The sequence below is a fragment of the Corvus moneduloides genome, chromosome 8, assembly GCF_009650955.1.
Source record: "Corvus moneduloides isolate bCorMon1 chromosome 8, bCorMon1.pri, whole genome shotgun sequence".
Taxonomy (NCBI): Eukaryota; Metazoa; Chordata; class Aves; order Passeriformes; family Corvidae; genus Corvus; species Corvus moneduloides.
In genome coordinates, this window is record NC_045483.1 from 13,803,745 (window position 1) to 13,825,591 (window position 21,847).

The following is a 21,847-nucleotide window of genomic DNA, read 5'->3' on the forward strand; positions in this document are numbered from 1 at the left end:
AGCAAATCAGTCCGCATAGTGACTGACGAGGATGCAGCAGGACCTTCGCACCCAGCAGAAGAGGCAGAGCCAGAGATCATCACTCGGTCGCTATCCCTGGGTGAGCTGCGAGACCTGCGGAGGGAATTCACCCGCCAGACGAACGAGTCTATCCTGACCTGGCTGCTCCGCATCTGGGACGCTGCAGCCAATGACACCATTCTGGACGGAAGTGAGGCCAGGCAACTGGGATCTCTGTCCCGGGATGTGGTCATTGACCAGGGGATCGGGAGAACCCAAGAAACCCTCAGCCTCTGGCGGCGACTGCTTACAAGTGTAAGGGACAGGTACCTTTGTAAAGAAGACCTCCAGGTGCACCAAGGAAAATGGAGCACAATGGAACAAGGTATCCGGTGCCTGAGGGAATTGGCTGTGCTGGAGATCATTTTCTCAGAAGATGAGAGATTTCCTAAGAGCCCAGATGATGTCCAGTGCACGTCACAGATGTGGTTGAGGTTCGCACGCCTTGGACCAGAGATATACTCCCGTTACCTGGCAACGCTGCAATGGAGGGAAGGTGAGGACAGGGTGGGCGTCTTGGTGAACAAACTGAGGATTTACGAGGACACCGTCACAGCCCCGTTTCGCACCCATGTCTCATCCGTGGAAACAAGTCTTTTGGCTGAGCAAGTCCGGAGCTTGATTGAAGAAGGCCATCAGAAATTGAAAAAGGAACTTAAGGAAGAGATTTACCAGATCTCACCAGAACCAACAAGAGTCTCTGCCATTAGGAGCCGGCGACCCCCAACCAGGGAGAGAGGATACACCCCACGAGGTAACCTCTGGTTTTTCCTTCAGGAACATGGAGAAGACATGAGTAAGTGGGATGGAAAACCCACCTCCTCCTTAGCAGCTCGGGTACGTGAACTAAAAAGAGGGACAACTACCACAAGAAGCGCATCTAGAGTCAACATTGCTCCAGTCTCCCGCACACAGAACTCCAGACGGTACCGGAATGATAATATGACCGATCCTCTTGAAGGGACCTCAGGAACGTATTCATCGGAAGGGAGCAACATGCAACATGACCAGGAATAGAGGGGCCCTGCCTCCAGCCAGGTAGAGGAAAGGGAGAATCGGGTCTTTTGGACTGTGTGGGTCCGATGGCCTGGCACATCTGACCCACAAAGATACACGGCTTTGGTTGACGCCGGTGCTCAATGTACTCTGATGCCATCAAGGTATGTGGGAGCAGAACCCATTTCTATTTCTGGGGTGACAGGAGGATCCCAGCAGCTGACTGTACTGGAAGCTGAAGTGAGTTTAACTGGGAACGAGTGGCAGAAACACTCCATCGTGACTGGCCCGGAGGCCCCGTGCATTCTCGGCATAGACTATCTCAGAAATGGATATTTCAAGGACCCAAAAGGACATCGTTGGGCTTTTGGGATAGCTGCTGTGGAGACAGAAGATATCAGACAACTGAGTACATTGCCTGGCCTCTCAGATGACCCCTCTGCCGTGGGACTGCTAAGAGTTGCAGAACAACAGGTGCCAATCGCCACAGCAACAGTGCACCGTCGGCAATACCGCACCAACAGAGACTCTGTGGTTCCCATCCATGAGATGATTCGCAAACTGGAGAGCCAAGGGGTGGTCAGCAAGGCCCATTCACCTTTCAACAGCCCTATATGGCCAGTGCGTAAGTCCAGTGGAGAATGGAGGCTGACGGTGGACTACCGTGGCCTGAATGAGGTCACGCCACCATTGAGCGCCGCTGTGCCGGACATGTTGGAACTTCAGTACGAGCTGGAGTCCAAAGCAGCGAAGTGGTACGCCACTATTGACATTGCCAATGCCTTCTTCTCCATTCCTTTGGCAGCAGAATGCAGGCCCCAGTTTGCTTTTACCTGGAAGGGTGTGCAATACACCTGGAACCGACTGCCCCAGGGGTGGAAGCACAGTCCCACCATTTGCCACGGACTGATCCAGACTGCATTGGAAAAGGGTGAGGCTCCAGAACATCTGCAATACATTGATGACATCATCGTGTGGGGAAACACAGCAAAGGAAGTGTTTGAGAAAGGAGAGAAAATCATCCAGATTCTCCTGGAAGCTGGCTTTGCCATCAAAAGGAGCAAAGTCAAGGGACCTGCCCGAGAGATCCAGTTCCTGGGAGTAAAGTGGCAAGATGGACGACGTCAGATTCCCACTGAGGTCATCAATAAGATCACTGCGATGTCTCCACCGACCAGCAAGAAGGAAACACAAGCTTTCCTAGGCGCCATAGGTTTCTGGAGGATGCACATTCCCGAGTACAGCCAGATCGTGAGCCCTCTCTACCTGGTTACCCGCAAGAAGAATGATTTCCACTGGGGCCCCGAACAGCAGCAAGCCTTTGCCCAGATCAAGCAGGAAATCGCTCATGCGGTAGCCCTTGGCCCAGTCAGGACAGGACCAGAGGTGAAGAATGTGCTCTACTCTGCAGCCGGGAACAATGGTCTGTCCTGGAGCCTCTGGCAGAAGGTGCCTGGTGAGACTCGGGGCCGACCACTGGGATTCTGGAGCCGAAGCTACAGAGGGTCTGAAGCCAACTACACTCCCACAGAGAAGGAAATCTTGGCAGCCTATGAAGGAGTCCAAGCTGCCTCAGAGGTAATTGGCACTGAAGCACAGTTGCTTCTGGCACCCCGACTACCGGTGCTGGGTTGGATGTTCAAGGGAAAGGTTCCTTCCACGCATCATGCCACCGACACCACATGGAGCAAGTGGATCGCCCTCATCACACAGCGTGCCCGTATTGGAAACCCGAATCGCCCTGGGATTCTAGAAATTATAACAAATTGGCCTGAAGGTGAGACTTTTGGATTATCCTCTGAAGAAGAGGAAGAGCAAGTGACTCGTGCTGAGGAAGCCCCACCATATAATGAGCTACCGGAGACTGAAAGACGTTATGCCCTCTTCACTGATGGTTCCTGCCGAATTGTAGGCGCTAATCGAAAGTGGAAAGCTGCAGTATGGAGCCCCACACGACGAGTTGCACAGGCTACCGAGGGACAAGGTGGATCGAGTCAGGTTGCAGAGCTTAAAGCCGTCCAGCTGGCTTTGGATATCGCTGAACGAGAGAAGTGGCCGAGGCTCTATCTCTACACCGACTCATGGATGGTAGCTAATGCTCTGTGGGGATGGCTGGATCGCTGGAGAAAGGCCAACTGGCAGCGCAGAGGGAAACCCATCTGGGCCGCTGAGATTTGGCAGGACATCGCCGCCCGAGTAGAGAAGCTGACCGTGAAAGTTCGACACGTGGATGCGCACGTACCCAAGAGTCGGGCTAATGAAGAGCATCGCAACAACGAGCAGGTGGACCGAGCTGCCAAGGTGAAAGTATCACAGGTGGATCTGGACTGGCAGCACAAGGGAGAATTATTCCTAGCTCGTTGGGCCCATGATGCCTCTGGTCATCAGGGGAGAGATGCAACATACCAATGGGCCCGTGACCGAGGGGTGGACCTTTCCATGGACAGCATCTCACAGGTCATCCACAGTTGTGAGACCTGTGCTGCAATCAAACAGGCCAAGCGGGTGAAGCCTCTGTGGTATGGTGGACGATGGTCAAAGTACAGATATGGTGAAGCCTGGCAAGTTGACTACATCACCCTTCCCCAAACCCGCCAAGGCAAGCACTACGTGTTGACCATGGTTGAAGCAACCACTGGATGGCTGGAGACCTACCCTGTGCCTCATGCTACAGCCCGGAACACCATCCTGGGCCTGGAAAAGCAAGTCCTGTGGAGACATGGCACCCCTGACAGGATCGAGTCAGACAACGGGACTCATTTTAAGAACAGCCTCATCAACACCTGGGCCAGAGAACACGGTATCGAATGGATATATCATATTCCTTATCATGCACCAGCTGCTGGAAAAGTTGAACGCTGCAATGGACTACTTAAAACTACCCTAAAGGCACTTGGTGGGGGGACCTTCAAAAATTGGGAAGTGAACTTAGCAAAGGCCACCTGGATAGTCAATACCCGAGGGTCCATCAATCGAGCTGGTCCTGCTGAGTCTGAACCCTTGCACACAGTGGATGGAGATAGAGTCCCTGTGGTACACCTGAGAGGTATTTTAGGAAAGACTGTTTGGATTAATCCCACCTCAGGCAAAGACAAACCCATCCGTGGGATTGTCTTTGCTCAAGGACCTGGTTGCACTTGGTGGGTAATGCAGAAAGATGGGGAAACCCGTTGTGTACCACAAGGAGACCTAATCTTAGGTGAGAACGGTGTGTAGGTTTCACTGTGTATATATATATATATATATATATATATATGTATGTGTGTTTTAGAGTTTAAGAAGGTATTGATTTGGGATAATGTAGATGGTAATAGAATAAGGGGTGGATAATGTCCTGGGTTGCAGTGTATTCTATTACCATCCCCATCAGCTGTTAAAATCAGGTGGGGCAGTGTTTCCTTGCCTCCTCCCCCCAGACTATCTTTCTGTTAATTGCCCATCATTGTCCTGCCGCCTGACTCAGAGATAACTCCCTCCGGATTATCTTCTGTTAATGAGCCTAATCAACACTCTGCCTCATGACTTGTTACCCCATTGTGAGATGCTCCACCCAGAGGGAGGAACCAAGCATCCCAGCGTGGATATAAGCTGAGGCTGAACACTAGAGACACGGGCTTCCCACTGGATTTCCAGAGGACAGGAGCTACACAGCCACCACTGGACTTCCAGAGGAAGAGCAGACTGTTTCACTACAGGATCACTGCTTCAGAGGACTGCAGCCACCATTCTACCAGACTGCTACCACCACCCTGCCTAACAGGGTGTCAGGTTGTACCTTGACTCTGTCAGTTTGACAGTGTTTTCTTTTACCTTTTTTTTTTTTTTCCCCTTTTCTTTAATTTCCATTAAATTGTTATTCTGACTTGGTGCCTCCCACTGGTTTGTTTTCAAACTAGCACACCCTTAGAGAGGAAATCGTGGAGAGAAAAGGTGCCAAAGAGAAAACAAGACTTTAGTGAGCAATTTTCTAACTGGCACAGGACTTGATCGGCATGCAAGGCACCACAACGCATTCCTGCTCAGAGAAGATTCAACCAAAACTACTAAATTCCTCTCACTTTAGCCTCTCTTTAAAGCTGTACTACATTGCTATCAGGCAGAGAGCTGCCTCCCTACAAACAGCTGCTCTTTCACATCCAGAAAAGGCAGAAGTGAGACCCCACCTAGACTGTTCATGCTGTGTTTTCATCCTTTCTGTTTGTCTGCATTTGCTCTTCCAGAGCAACTCCCGTGTTGCCGTTTCCTCACTGCCTTGACCCTGTTCTCTGCAACTGCTTATGCTAGAAAATATTTTGGGAGCTTCTCAGATCAGATATGGCACCAAGAAAGTCTACTGCCTCCAACATATTAAGTACAAGGCAGTCCAATCATCTGGAAAGCACAGATAAGCTTATGAATTCATTTCATAAAAGGCTATTTTGCCCTTTGACTCAAGAATGTACCAAAACCTCTTTGAAGACATGGGAATAATCACTTGCATGGAAGAGCTAAAATTACACTGGCAGTTAACGACCAATCTCCTCTTTCTGACTGTGCAGCATCTTTCAATCTCTTGAAGGATGTGCAGGGAGGAGCCAAATGTGTTGAGAGAGAGAATATCACAAAACAACAAATTAACACTGAAGTCAGGTTTAACAAATTAGCAAGTGAGGAAAGATGCCAATAACTGGCTAAGACATTCCCTGCTTCATAGTGAGGAACTACAGCAAGGTCAAAACAGCTAACGACTAGGACGGATTCTGAGCTTGCCTTGGCAAGGAAATGCTTTGCAGAAAGGCACTGAGGATCCCATGGTGTTTATAGACTGAAATGGCTCATCATTCGCTTGCCCCTGGGAATCTCCCACTCTTTGCTGGAGAGAATATGGGATGGAAAAGGTCTCTTCCCAGTATTTCTGATCAGAACATTGGATAAACCCCTTAACAGTGGATAAACCCCACAACAGTCAGCAAAGCAGTACCATGAAGTCTTACAAGTACACCTGCCTAGACCAGAAACCTGTATATTCAGACTATGGTTCCTGGAAATCTCCAGGGCTGAGAACATACAGTGGCATTAACAGTCTATGCTTAAAACAATCCCATGCCCATCGTTTTCAAATTCCCCCAGCATGTAATATTGTTAAAATTAATGCTTGTAAATAAAAAAGGAGAAAGCGCTGAAATGACAGACTTAGAATAGTAATAAATGGACATTAGTGATTAACAAGGTAACAAAAGCTCCAATAGGATTAGGAAAAGAAGAAGATAGAGCAATATCTCTTTGAGCTGATTACTTAGCTACTTTTAAGGATATTAAAATATAAGAAGAAATAAATAAAAAAAATAATCTAACACACAAACAGGGTGTCACAACTTAGCTTCCAGTAAATTTGAAACAAATCAGAGCAGCTGGAAATTCCCCTTCAGACAAAGCTATGTCAAAGCTATGCCTGCGTGATTAACAGCAGATTCTCAGATACCACAGAGGAGTGTAAGGAGGCATATGAGAATCTGGTCAAAGACTGGTGTCTGAGAAGGAAATTTTCATTAAAAGAAAAGTTGAATCCTTGAAACTGTAAAAACAAATGTTTACAGTAAAGAAATACCACTCTCCTGAAACTACTGGAATAACTCAAAGGAGAAAATGACCGGTCCCAAATGTAGTATCTGTGTGTGGACACACAAATGTCAGCATTAAATATTTCAATGTGCTACACTTCAAAAGACAGGGCTATAAAGGATGGTGGATGCTGTGTAGAAAATATTTAAGGAGAGAAGAAATAGGTAATTAAGTGAACACACAAGTTTAAACAAAAGATACAGCTGGAAGGAAAAACAAAAAAGGGAAGAGACTGCAGCAGCCAAAAGGCAAGCTTGATCCCTCCCCTTCCCACTCACATGCTGAACAGCTCACACAATGAAAGCAGCAAATTCTGTTAGCCCACAAAAGCCAGACCCTGGGCTTGATCTGGGCCAACTACCAGTACCTCTCATGCACTTACAGCTACTGACAGAGGGGAAACCACAGTCCAACACACAGACCTGAGCTCACTGGCGTAACGGAAAGTGGAGGCAAGAAGTCTCCATCCCTCTCCTCCTTGTGCAGCAAATTGCAGAGTGCTGATTAAACACCCTGAGACTACACACTCCCTCACCACAGTGACATCTCCCTTATTTCTCTGCAGTTCATCTGGGGCTATTATTGCTTTATTTTGTTTGATGTTCTCCCTATGTTGAGAGAAAGCATGAAGGGAGAAAAGAAATAAGAGAAATCTGTCTGTCTTTCAACTTCCTAATCATCTTCCTCAAAATGCTTCATGCATCAGCACTGATTTCATTATCTGCCTGCTGCTAGGGATTTTATTTAAAGAATAACACACAAGGCAGAAAGGATTTAACCTGACCTTCCTGAACTGCTGGGGGAAGAATACTACACAGAGCTGACAGTGAGAAGCTCATTTCCTTTCTCAGACTAACTCAAAGACTATGCAAAATTCCCCTCTATCCAAGCCTCCAGTTTTAAATTGGGCTATCAAAGCTTTTCTTTTTCGGAGGCCTGGGTTGATGTAATCAGTGTATCATCAGTGAATGAGGATTGATAACATGAACCATCACAAAGCATAGCTGCGGATACAGTGACTCTCAGAGGCAGAACAATAAGGAAAATCGAGTAAATTAAAACCAATGTTCCTCTATCCAACTCTACCAAGAAGAGAATAAAAAGCAGTAGGGGCCACCTTTTTTCCCCCCGCTGCATCAGTACAGCATTCATCCCAAGTCTTTGGGGTGTTACATATTACAGATCAAGTACGTTAATAAATGAAAAGGTTAGTGGGAAACACGAAAGGGTATAATCAAGAAATAGTAAAAATATCCTGGACAGAAAGAGAAACGAATTGCAGAGCAGGATACAGTCAGGACCTTATAGCAAGCACAAGTATGGAATCCCATCCAGTGGAAGGGATAACCCAAGGTAATTTAGGTTACCTAGGACAGACCCAAGGTCCGTCCCAGACTGCATAAACAATTTCTTCTCCAGAAGGTCCAGAGCTGTTGATGCAGCTGTGTCTAGGATGATTCCCCAAGCTCGCATGGCAGCTCTGCATTTTGTCCACCACATGCTCCTGCAGAGTCATTTATCTCTCCAAGAGTGATTAATGTATAATTCCAATATTTTATTTTGGGAAATAGGCCATCTCTTCCATTCCTGAGACCACTCACAGTAGCCTATTTTCAAAAAGCCACATTTACAAATTTATGCAGTACAAGCAGAACATGAAGCAAGCAAACCAGGCCAAATTAAGGAAGGGAAACCTAACCCAATCACCCTCTTTATTAAAAACCTCTGCTTTTTAAAATCTAACCCAACTGAATTCAATTACACCCTAGAAAATTTCTACCAGCTGTTGCCAGAGTTCTGGGTCCCCAATATCACCAAAAGACAAAAATCAAACTGTGCTCAAGAGTTCTCTAATAACTAAGTTTGCTGCCAGAAACTTCTTGTCCCACTCTGAATGCCAGCACCCTCAGTCTCCAAACACACTTGCTGACAATGCTGCATATTTTCCTTGATCGTACCTGTCTTTCTACATTTGCAGGACCAAAATCTCTGTATGTGACAGTAAAATTGGCTACAGCAATTCTTGCTTTTCTTTCTCTCACACGCATCTGAACAAGGAACACAAGAGTCCCACTTGCATTTCTCTTACTGCTGCCACATCATCAGTCCCAGTGAGCACAAGGTACTCCTGAACACCCATATTCCAGAGGCCAACATGACAAAAGGCCATGGCATGCGTGGCTTACCTGATCCTCAGAGAGCTGTGATATGTGATTCACTGCAGCATAAGACTCTATCTTCGGGTTGAAGTGATTGATGATGGCTCTGAAACAAAGGAGGGAAATTTTCAGAGGTCTCAGGAACAACTTACAGATGCAGCAGAAATTCCGTGCCAGTCTGAGCAGGTACACATGGAGGCAGTCCTGCAAGAAAGTCCTCCCTCACCACACGGTACTGTTTGCTTTGCCGAAGGCATGCTCCCTGCTGAGGCCAATGCAGATTCTGACATGAGCTTGCTGGAAATTGCAAGCACAGGTACTGTCCTACACATGGCTGCATTTGCCCCAGCAGATACTGGACTGTGCTTGCTGCTCTGGCAGGGGGAATTGCTGGGAACAGGCTGCAAACTGCTCTGTGTTCCAGCAGAGAGGCAGCAAACCTGGCCATCACTGCCCCATGCTGCTCAGGAACTGCAGGTCCTCATCCCTTCCAAAATCAGTGTCACGTGACATTTTGCTCTGTGGAACTTTGTTGCCTGGTATGATGAAGCTGATGGTTTATTGCTTCAGATTTTCACTCCATTTAAAATGTTGTAGCTAGCTCTTACTTGTAGTCATCCATCACTATAACCACTACATTTTGAATTCTTACCATAATAACTTCAGTCCTCATCCCCAGTTTAGATCATTACAGATAACTTAAGTCAGTGTCCCAAACACAGCAGTGAATACTGGTCACTCCTGCTCCTTTGCCTCATTTCTCTCACTACCTAAACCAATCTGCACCACTACCTTTCCCTTCTAGGTAGACCTAGAAGCAGATGTGAGAAATCTAAAACTGAAAGTAAAATAGCAATAGGGGAAAAAAACCCACCGAACTGCAGCTGGAATATTTCCTCAGCCTTCCCCTCTGCTTGTCAGGTGCTGCTGAGAAGATAAATGGCAGGACAGTAAAAGACTCCCTGGGACAGAGTTTCCAACTGCTCTAGTTGGGATATTACTCAAGAGACCCACTGCTGAGGTAAGTATTCATCATGGGAACAGGCCATGTCAGTGCTAGGCACAGATGAGTTCTAACTGTGCCTGGAGAACACTTGCTCAGCCAGATTACAGTGCAGCAGTCAGGGCTTCCACTCCCATATGCATCAGCACAAAAATTCACTCTAATAGGTTCCCTCCTCCCCACACCTCCCTCTGCAGAAGAACTTTCAGCTGCTTTCTCCAGACCTCATCACAGCTAAGAGCTTGTGCCTCAGTCTAGGAATACGTGATATTCGGTGGTGCCAACCAGAGCCAGTGGACAAAAACCTGCCTAGAAGCATCCTTACTTCTTTAAATACACAGATAAACAGTGTGGAAGGTGTGGAGAGTAGGAGAGGGGGAAAAAAAAAAACCAACCCAAAAAAACCCCAACCCAAACAGAATCTGCAATTCATAGGTTCACAGAATTGTTTCAGTTGTAGGGAGACCTTTAGAGTTCACCTAGTACCACTCCCCTGCAATGAGCAGACACATCTTCAACAAGATCAAGTTGCTCAGAGCCCCATCCAACCTGACCTTGAATGTCTCGAGGGATGGGTCATCCACCACCTCTCTGAGCAACCTGTTCCAATGCCTCACCACCCCCGTTGTTTAAAACTTATTTCTCATATATAATCTATATCAACTTTCCTAGTTAAAAGCATTATTTCTTGTCCTGTTGCAACAAGTTCTGTTAAAAAGTTTTTCCTCAGCCTTCTTTTAAGTCCCCTTTAAGTACTGAAATGCCACGATAAGGTCTACCCACAGCCTTCTCTTCTCCAGCTCTCTCAGCATGTCTTCACAAAAGGGTTCATCCCTCTTAACACTTTCATGGCCTCCCCTGCACTGCCTCCAACATGTCCACGTCTTTCCTGTGCTGAGGACACCAGAGATGGACACTGCACCTCAGGTGGGGTCTCATGAGAGCAGAGCAGAGCGACAGAATCATCTTCCTCACCCTCCTGGCTGTGCTACACTCACTGCAACACTGCCAGCCACACCTCACCAGCACACCAGGTGCCAGTCAGCACATAGGGCCAGTCTCTCCTGAAGCTGCTCCTACAGCATCTGTACACACTAGGCACAGGGGGACTTCTGCCTTCTCACCAGCCTTGACAGTTACATCCAGAAAACAAATTCAGCACTGCCTCTACCAGGCTTCCCTTAACCCCCTTCCCTCTGGAGAAAGACAAACAGGCAGGTAGAGGCATGCCCAGGCTCTTCCCACTTCAGTATGACCAGAGAAGCAGCTCCTGTGAGTCACAATCACACTGTCCATTACCCAGCCTCCCCAACACTCTGGCTTTCAAGCTGCATGTTTCATGCCTGGTTGGAGTCATATTTATACTCCTACAGGACACACTACAAGTTATTGAAAGAAAATGGAACACAGACTTACAACAACTTAACTTCTGGCTTGACAGAAGGTTTGGCAGCTCAGACGGGTTCAGTGCACTCACATGGTTCCAACATTTACCAGGGAACAGATTTAGCATTCATTTGTACCCACTGCTGTGAAGCACTTCAACATGGGCCGCCTGCTCACAAGTCTCTGCTTGGATCTGAGCTAGTGGAGCGGCACCTGCAATCACAGCTGGGATTCACCCAGTGAAAGCAAAACCAGCAACCAGCTGCCACTGCAGTAAGAATCAGAAGACATCAAGGAAGGGAAAGAATTCAAGTCTCCTTCCTCATTTCCTCAAAGGTGAATGGACAAGTCCTCAGTGACGAGATGAAGTCCAGCTCTTTAATTTGTTTTAACTATGAAGAATTCCTCCCCAACCTGACCATCTGCAGAGCTGTTTCCCTGAACTCACAGGCAGCCTGGGGTAAAGAAGCATGAAGAGCTTGGATTCAATCCTGGCTCTGTGTAGCCAAGTTCTTACTGCCCAACATGCCCACCAGGGCCAGGCTTTGCACATGGTGCAGCTCCTTCTCACTCATCTGCTATGAGAAATTCCATTGCTATCTGTCCCAGACAGCACTTTCTGCATCAGCTACTCTCATACACCTCTGCTGTTCTTCCATCTCTCAAAATATATCTTGTCCCTGGGGCATGTTTTTAGCAACTGGCCTCCTGGGATATTCACTGATTAACAGCTGGAATTCACTTTGCAGAGATGCCTCTTCACAGGCTTTTGATCCTGGAGACAACGGGAGACCAGAGCTTTGAAACACAGTCTCCCTGTAATGGACAAGAGATCAGTGGTTCTGCCACCATTAGTTCACGTAACAGCTGATCCTTGGCAATGATTTATTTTTACACTGTGATTGCCTCAATTACTGCCATACTAGCCAGTAGCTTTGGGGAGGGGGAAGGGAGCAGTTAAAGCACTTACAAAAGATTTGTGATGATGTGTTCTACTGAGATCCTCATACTGATCATGGGAGATAAAAAAGAAAACCCTTGTGTTTGGTATTCATGAAGCATGGACATCTTCAACACATTTGTAAAGCAAGGAAATGGTGAAGTATCAACTGAAAGACAAAACGCTGCAGTTCCCACACAGCCTTCCATAGTACGTGCACTTACATGTTTCCACACTGCCAAGTCCCTCCCTCAGTGGGGCTGGCTGCCATTTGTCATACAAATTTCACAGCACTCGTGGGACAATTCTCCAGGGACTGAGAGATATCACTTCAGCAACACTGCCTCCTCTGACAGATCCACAGTTCAGCAGTGAACTGACAAGAGGAGACTGTCACAGGAGAAAGGAAGAATGCTGAATAAGTAGAAGGCTCAGCAATTAAAAACCTGGCTCCCAGTGTCTTGTCTTGAGGTTAATGCTTAGTGCTCTAAGGCAGATCACAAGCCATCTCCACATTCTTTATTCCTCAGTCTCCCGGGGAGAGATCTTGATTTCCCAATAAATACATGAGCCATACCAATGGTCTCCAAAAAACACAACTCACATCACTTCTTCATGCAGCTCTTCAAGCTACCTACACACCATGATGCTAGAAGCATGTAGAGACACATATGAATGTGCATATTTCTCAGGATGAACGACCTAGGACACTTGCATTTATGTATGTTTGCATTTATTGCATATTTACTGCATTCATTTAACTCTTCATGAAGAGGAGAACGATTACAGGAGAAATCACCCTGATTTAGAAACCTTGAAGTGCAAATGGATTATTTATTTGTATTAGCTGCATTAATCATATTATTAGACAGTAAAAGCAGGTCCCACTGTAACAGGTATTGTACCAAGCCAGAGTGGTGGAAAGCTTCTGTCCCAGGGGGTAAGGATCTCAAATGCAAGAGAACAGGAAAAGCACAGAAAAGTGCATTGGCAACAGAATCTGTAACAGTGCTGCTACTCACTGGGCATCATGAAAGACTTCAGTTTGACATAAACCATGGATGGAAAAAACACAGAAAGAATACCAAAGGAAGAAGCAGAGAGATAGGAAAAAGGAGACTGAAGGGCAGATAGGATCAAGAAAAACAGAAGTGAAAAACTGCAGAACAGCGAGGATCAGAGAAACAGCAACAGATCCCAGAGCAGTCTGTCCTCTGCAAACTGCAAAGCTCTAGCTGGTGGAAAGTTTCTACTTTGGCTATTCTTGAAGCTGCAGAAATTGGCCAGTCTTGAAATTACTGTTACTTGCCCTTTCTCCCTCAAAAACACATATGCTGGAAGGTAAGAAACAGAAGAATCTCCATGTGGGCCCTACTGGGGTTTTTATTCCCCAAATAGGGATATCCCACTGTGGCTCTCACCTAGAGCTATGGTGAGAGAAGGAATCCCCACAAGTAAGTTGGATTCCCCTCCCTTTACTGTTTTCACTGCAACAGGACTTGCTTCTGCAGTGGCTGCAGTAGCTCTCCAGACAGTAACATTTAAAAACTTGGGTTTATTGTCTTTAGAAACTGCCTAGAGTTACTCCTCGATAAACAGAAACAACCAGTGCTGCCCTGCAGAGGGGCCCAGAGTAAAATAACTTCTGAAAACACAGTCTGCTGATAGAAAAGGGCTCCTATGAAAACCAATATGGCATGTATGGAAAGAAAAGGTTTAATTAACTCCTCAATTTCATTTGCCACTAGCTTTAACGTTAGATATGAGAACTGAAACACACCAGCATGAAGGTACTGGTCCCACAGTTCACAGGATCTTCCAGCCCAGGTGATCCACCATGGCAAGGAAGGTACCTCGCCTTCCTTAACCTCACAATGAGCTGGTCTGGGTCCAATGTGCAGGGAAAGCAAAATCACTGTGCTCAGGCAGGCAGCATTTCTTCAGCACGTTTTCTCTGACCTCCAGACTCTCCCCATCAAGTTATTGCAGATGAGCTGTCTAATACCCACTCTTGCCTGACAGTAGCTACATTTCCAGAGTCCCATAAGACAACACTGTCCTCTTGTCTTAAGCAGCAAAATGAAGCACTGTGGAGGTGCTGAAAGTAGGCTAAGGGAAGAACAGAAAGGCTGCAAAGCTTATTATAGAGATGGAAATGCTGAGCCATCATTCCCGGCATGAACCTGGCCTTTGCACTTCACAGGTCCAGCATGCAGTGCCTGACATGAAGTATTCTTGTGGATTCCCAAACATTTCTTGTACCATAAAAGCAACACCACAAGTTCACTTCTTCCTACATTTTGTTAGAGTGGAGTAGAAAAGCAGCAGCTCTTGGCTGGTATTTACCCCTTCACAGGAAATTGAGGGCAACTTTGTACTCACTGCAGACATTCATCTTCTCATCTGCTTGTGCCAGAGCAGTGCACTGAGCAGCCGGGAATGCATCTCAGTCTTCATTGAGTAAAACTGAATGCACAGCAAAGGCAGGCAGTTCACTTGCCCTTTGCAATAAAAACTGGCACTGAGATGGACAAATACTCCAGCATGCACTAAGCTTCACCCATGATGAAGGCTCAGGATAGGCAAGCAGGAAAGGGCATAGTTGTCCTTCATCACACTCCACAAAGCTGCTTTACTACAAAAAGAAGGCCCGAGATGAAGTAGTTACTGTTCAGGAACAGGAATCAATAAGTAACCAGTTTCTTTGTGATTTGCAACAGCAGTTCCTTCTCCCTCTCATACACCTCAGTTTCTCCTTTATGAAGTGGAAATAAGAGCAATTATTTCCACAAAGTGTCTTAAAACAACAAGGTGGTAAGAGCTCAGTGTTCTACTATGTGGTATGTTGGAAACTGCTCAAGCACAAGGCAGCAAGTAAATTACACATTTTCTCCCATATCATTTTCTCCCATACAAGCCATCACAACCATGGTTGCTGGAGACTTGTGTAAAGCTTCCAAGCCAATCTTCCTGCAGCAAGCTGTGTGTCAGCAAGTGCTGTTTGGGGCAAGGATGCTGCTGACATTGCTCTCATAGGCACTCCCAGCACTCCAGACAATAAAACCCCATCTGTTCCATGCCTGCAACAATTAGATTGAGTTGCTCCGTATGTACAACCCCACCTGGCAGGAGGTGAGAGGGTTTAGATTATTTTAACACACATCCATGAAGCATTGCTATAAAGTACACATACCTACCATACCTAAGCTGTCTTCACCAATTAAAAGCAAGCAAACTCCCTGGAACTCTGTATCAAATTCTTCCTTCTACTGTAGTTTAACTCCAGTCTGTTAAATTTCTTTTGCTCCTACAGTTTAATGAGTACTGACATTAAGCTGAAAGTCCACAACTCACAGTGGGAGGCATCTTCCAGACACAATAATAAACTGCAGGGAAGAATCCAAGACAAAAGGATATTTTAGTCAAAAGCACTTGCTTTACAGCTCACTGAAAATATCCGAGTCAGCACTGCAGCAATTTCACAGGAGAAGCAACTGCTACACCTGTTCAATTCTGCCATCCCGAAACCTATTGATCGTGATGACAGGCTCCATGGCAGACGGAGATACATGGTCTATTTATTTAATAAGGAGGGGACAAAAGAGTGCACACACAGCAACTGAGCTTCTCACTTTTCTCGGCATGGTTTTATCAAGCTGCATTCTGCAAGGGCAGAAGCAGAGGGTGTGCTTTCTGAACCACCAGGCAGCTACGCAGTGCATCTTGAAACTTCACTGTCTGCTGGATACCAACCTGGTACCACCACAGCTTGCAGCATATGCTGATTTTCTCTTTTTATGGTTCATGTCTATAAATTTAAGTCAAGCAAATCAAATACCTCATTTAACTTCTATTTGTCTTTTTAACTAAGGAAGTCCTCATGGGTGAGCAGTTAACTCATCTTTTGGAACAGCTGCACAACCTCACTTGAGACTACAACTTAGGGAATTTATCCACTCACCTATTTTCATGCTGCCAGTGCATCACTGGAAACTAATCTAGAAGCATTTCTGTTCCCTTTTCTCAATAAGCATCAGAATTCTTAAGTATCCATAACCAGTGGCACTGATAGTTTAAGTGGTATGAATGAAAGTAGAAAATACTACCTAGGCACTGAGAGTGAAAATATTGAAGCACGGGGCACCAGCCTGATCTGTGTTCCTGCTCATCTCCTGATCTGCAACTGACTCTTCTACAACAAAGCTATCACTTGATAGCAAATACATTTCTCATCTCAAACATTTATGAGAGATCAAATGACATATTTTATGGCACATTTCATTGCCCTAAAACAGCCGGCTACTAGTGGTGAGAGTGTGGCAAGAGTTTACTTTAACCAAAGTAAAAACATTAAAAAACCAACCCTTCATAACACCTCAATTCCAGAGAGCAGCAGCCAGCTATACCTACTCACCTCTAACTACAAACAGAGCTGGAGCTGTGTGATGGAATAGATAAACATCACAGAGAGCAAGCCTGCCCTCCAGGCTCGGGTTGCCAGCACTGAAACCTGCAGCTCAGTCTAGCATGTCCAAGGTGCGAGAGCCAACCATGATGTATGTCAGCTTATGGGATTTTAGAAATGATGTCTATCCTTCTTCCACATCTGTGTTACCAATTTTGAAGATTCAGCCAACTTTTAAAATGAGAAGTCCTTCTTTGAAACTTCCTTAATATATACTTTTAAAAAACACCTACTGCCCTCGGGCTGTGGTCCTGGCTTAATATCTGCACAGAGCCATAGCAAGCAATATTAATATGGAACTAAGTTTTTCAGAGCTTTAACAACCTTTCCTGCAGCACCTATTTCCCAGTTCTCTCACCTCATATACATTCCTTTGTCCAAAGTTCTTCAGGTGTACCAAACAAGTACAGTCCACAGGCCAAAGAGGCTGTGGTTCTTCCAGTATCCAAGCATTCTGTGATGCAAACAGAGTGATAGTCTCCTGCAGCCAGGTGGTGTAGAGCAGTGAAATGGGTTACAGAACACTGCCTTAACACCGAACACAGCCCTTCAGCTACACCAGCTTTTAACTCCCATGTACAAGGCAACCTGCTCTCTAAAACAAACAGTGAGGTATGAAGAAACAATAAATCCAGAAAGTGAGGGGGGAAAAAAAAAAAGCAAAGAATAGAAAAAAAGCGAAAAAAGCACATTTGACAGTAGTTTACCATACATGTTTGCATGGCCACCTTCTCTGATTAGGACCTGAAGTAAAGCATTATGGCAAATATTTATTCTCTGCAAGTGCTATAAGTGGGTCAGCATCTACCCATTGCTTCTCAATTCAGGTTATGGGATGCCATCTAAGCCTCCTGAGACACAAGACACATCGCAAAACCTTGAACAGAATCAAAACCTGAAGTTTTTAAAATTACTTTTAGTATCTTCGTTAGTATTTAATCACAGGATGTTTAACTTGGAGGAAAGCCTGGACTACTGGAGGCCACACGTAGCACAGAACGCTGTATGGATGCACACACCAGTTCCAAACACATCAAGCTAGGAGTGAAACCTAAGAAACTTTATAAACCATCCCACTGGGACCTTTTAAAGCTCTCTGAGAAAGGCTCTGAGTAGGCTGCTAGTTTAATTAACTAAGTGAAAACTTGCCATCAACCCTGTATTATCTAGAGTGCACTGGAAATTACTCTTCTTATCTCTTTTTGTCAGGTGTGAGCCAGCAGATATTGCATGAGGTCCTGAACACCCTGTTTGCAGGCTGTGGCAGCAAGACAATCCTATCTCTTTAGGTCATGGAGCACAACCTTATTTTACTGACTCAGAGTAAAACCTGTGCCTGCAACAGAAGTCCCAGAGGGAAAGGAAGGCACTGAAGCATCAGCATTTGTCTGTATTGAGCGAGTAAAGGGTTAGAACAATGCAATCGAGTCGTGAAGTAGCTGGATATTAAATTACAGAGAGATGAGGAGAAGGAACATTGTCTAAGCAAGAATCAGCTACAGTCAAAACTACTTTGCAAAGGAAATTAAAACGAGTCCCACAATGGTATTTAATTAACTTAATTACACCAAGTGTCAGCTATGGCTGTACCTGCACAGCCAAGTAAATCAGAGTTCACAATATCAGCCTTTGAGATGCTACCAACTACCATGCCAACCAAAACCCATTATTTACAGTCCAGACCTCTGAAAATACAAGATGCTGCAAACCTCACAATGTTTTCTTGTCAGACAGGTGCAAATGAGAACCACATTTGTTGAAAAATGCCTAGTGGAATTCAAAAATCCAGGACCAAGACTGAAGCAATAGATTCTGTTGACAGCCCCAGACACAGCCCAAGTGAATATGACATCCTCAGTAAAGATGTCACCTGGGACAAGGTGAAGTTGGTTTTCAATGCTAAGGAAAGCTAGAGCCAAACAGCATTACAGCTGAATGAATGGTATTCTTTTTCTGGTATTTATTTCATGTCTGAAAGGCTGGAGGACCTGCAGTTGATTAAGATTCTGTTTTTTCTGAGACAGGATGCCTGGTTTAAGGACCAGTGGAGATCTTCATCTTACCTCCCTTCCTGTATTTCATACTCATGTATGAGTACGAAATCATCTTCCCCATTTAATTGCCTTAACCTGACCCATCTCCCTGAAAGCCAAGCTCCCTCCATCCCAATATCCACACATCTCACGAATACCTACACTACTGCGATCTCTACTCTCACTAAGAGGTGATGATCAGAAGCAAGTGATTTATTGATCAAGTTATCGACTGAGCTACTGACAGCAAGCATGCAGTAAATCCGTTCTGACTGCAGAGCAAAATGCCAGAGATAAACTTGCCCGTGCTCACACACTCCCAGTTCACCGGACAAAAGGAGGATTGGGGGTCAACTCATCACAGCCCAGAGGACAAGGGGCAACTATTTTTTCTATCATGTGCCTTACCAAGAGTTTCCAGAATCACTTCAATGGTGCTAGGTTTTCCAGGTTTTGCTTTCATTTTACACATCCTTATCCTGCAACAAATTTCAGGCAGATGTTGACAAAACCCATTCAGCTGAACATGCCACAGAAGTGCAGATCTCTGAGAACAGACTTACCCATGTCACAGAAGAGGCATTTATTTCTTTTCAAATCACCCACCATCCTCCCTGACATACCTCCACATGTTCACCCCTCCCTCAAAGCTTTGGGTTTGTAATTTAGACATATGCTTTTTTTCTGCTCTGTTCTTTGTATGGATGTTAGCGAAAGCAAGGCCAGTGAAGTGCATTTTCTATTTCAAAAGTCAAGTATGGTTCTCCAATCTTAGAAACAGCAGCACACCAAACATTTCAAAGTTAAATGCTCATGTTTTCCCATCCATCAAGTCAAACAAAAAGCCCAACTCCTACAGTGTTCTGCTACTGATATGTCTTTCGTGCTTTGGAATTTAAGCGTTTTTCAACGCTCTTACAAAACCATAATGCAAAAACAGGCCACATGATTTTTAATCAGTTACATGTGACATAACACAGGTGGCAGAGGATCTGCAAGATATAAGGAAGGAGCCCTTTTCTCTATGGAAGGAGAGTTAAAGGTTTGCCTCTGCTTCTTCCTTTTAATTGCTAATACACAACTACACACCACAGAGGTACATTAGTTCTAACCAGGGCAGTAGCTTTGGATAGCTCAAGCCAGTTTCTTTGTGAAGCTTAAGCTGCACAATTCTTACACCAACAGATCTAATTCAACATTCCAGACCTTGGGCTAACCTCTTGAGTTGTGCAACACAGTCTGTGTTCTATCCCCTCCTTTCTTTTTCTTTTTGAAACACAAAGCATCCATGTATTCAGTTGTTGCTGAAAAGGTTTGTAGACACTCAGGGCAGTTGGGGAAGACCACACAACTTCCCAATTCAGCAACCACAACTGGCGACACACAAAAGTTATCCATAATCAAGTGAAAATGCAAGGGAAAAAAAAAGCAAACTTGATGAAAAAAGCCACGTGTTGCAGTTATTTGAGAATTAATTAATACGAAAAAGGAAGTCACCACACTTGGTTGCATTCATTTCTCTAAGTTCTATTTGATTCAGAACTGCTCTAGTGAACAACAAAATCTAAGCACTAAAAAAGGCTGTTGAAATCCTGACTTGTCATTTCACATTGTCAAAAATGCAGTGTTGACTACTTGTCAGCTATCTGATTTTTCTTCAGTTCCTTTTAGCTCTTCCATTCAAAGACTGAAGGCAACACTTCTCTGGTGGTCCACCCACTGCAGCAGGCTGATTCCTACTCCTGTCCCACCTAACCACTCTTCTGTCTGCAGGCAAAGGGCCAGAATCTTTTTCCTGATGTTGCTTGTGAACCAGCATTAGCAAAATCAGCCCAGCACTAGAAACGTTTGATAGGAGTGCTGTCATACACCATGAAGGGAAAGCTGCCCAATTTAAGCATTTTAGAAAACATGGAGGAACACACATACCTTTAAATAAAGGCATTCAGCACATATCTTTAAATAAAGGCATTCAGCACATATACAGGTCACTATTACAAAGTTTTAAACCGTCAGTGATTACTGCATGCTTTTGTGATACTGCAGATTCCACCACATTCAGAGAGGAAAAAAATTTGCATGCCTTCTTTCCCTTGGCTAGCATTCCTCCTGAGCATATGCATAATTACTTACTATTGATAGGCACACACTTAGAAATTTCTGACAACTTAACCCAGATCCAACACTGCTCTAGCCTGACTGATACAGCATTTACTGCCAGGTAAAATCCTGTAAAAATCTTGCTCCAAAAACTCTAGTCAAACTTGCAGCAAAAAACGTGTTAGAGCAACAGAAAGCAATCAGACTGCTCACTGTTCACCTACCAAACCCTGTTTTCCCTTCACCCACACTGCTCTTCTTTACGACATCCTTTTCCTGACTGTATTTTAAAACCATTCTTTGCCAGCAGCTCTCCAGGTAATGTAACTTAGCTTGCATGGCAAAATTTTCTCATCTGTTGCAAGACTCCTAAAGGAATTAAATCATGCAAGTCACTAGAGAACTTTGATTATTATTTTAAATAACAGGTCAGATCATTACAGAACCCATTCAGTACCAAAGTGATTAACTGCTGCATTAACAGCCAGAGTGGGTTAGCCCTGGCTGGATGTCAGATGCCCACTAAAGCCACTCTGTCTTTCCCCTTCTCAGCTGAACAGGAGAGAGAATATATAATGAAAAGATTAGGGGTTGATATAAGGACAGGGAGAGATTACTTACCAGTTACCAACATTGGCAAAACAGACTCAGCTTGGGGAAGTTAGTTTAATTAATTGCCAACCAAATCAGAGAAGGTAATGAGACTCCTCACACTCTTCCCCTGATCCAGTGTGGGTCCATCCAATGGGAGACAGTTCTCTGGGAACTTCTCCAACATGAGTCCTTCCCACAGGCTGCAGTTCTTCACACACCGCACCGATGTGGGTCCCTTCACAGGCTGCAGTCCTTCAGGAACAGACAGCTCCAGGATGGGTCCCTTCTGCAGGATCACAGTTCCTGCCAACAAGCCTGCTCCAGCATGAGCTCCTCTCTCCATGGTGCCACAGGTCCTTCCAGTAGTCTGCTCCAGAGAGGGCTTCCCATGGGGTCATAGCCTCCCTTGGGCTTCCACCTGCTCCAGTAAGGGATCCTCCACAAACTGCACGTGGACCTCTGTACCACCACGGACCTCCATAAACTGCAGGAGCACAGCTGCCTCACCAT

At 45.3% G+C, this 21,847-nt stretch overlaps 1 protein-coding gene across 2 annotated transcripts in view; it reads right to left on the reverse strand.

The window, feature by feature from the left end:
• The window catches only part of ARMH3 (armadillo like helical domain containing 3), a 131,600-nt gene that overhangs the window by 31,529 nt on the left and 78,224 nt on the right, over nt 1–21,847 (reverse strand). For both annotated transcript variants that reach the window (XM_032115699.1, XM_032115698.1), the window contains exon 24: nt 8,844–8,922. In XM_032115699.1, the coding sequence (XP_031971590.1) occupies nt 8,844–8,922 (79 nt within the window). The remainder of the gene's footprint in view (nt 1–8,843; nt 8,923–21,847) is intronic.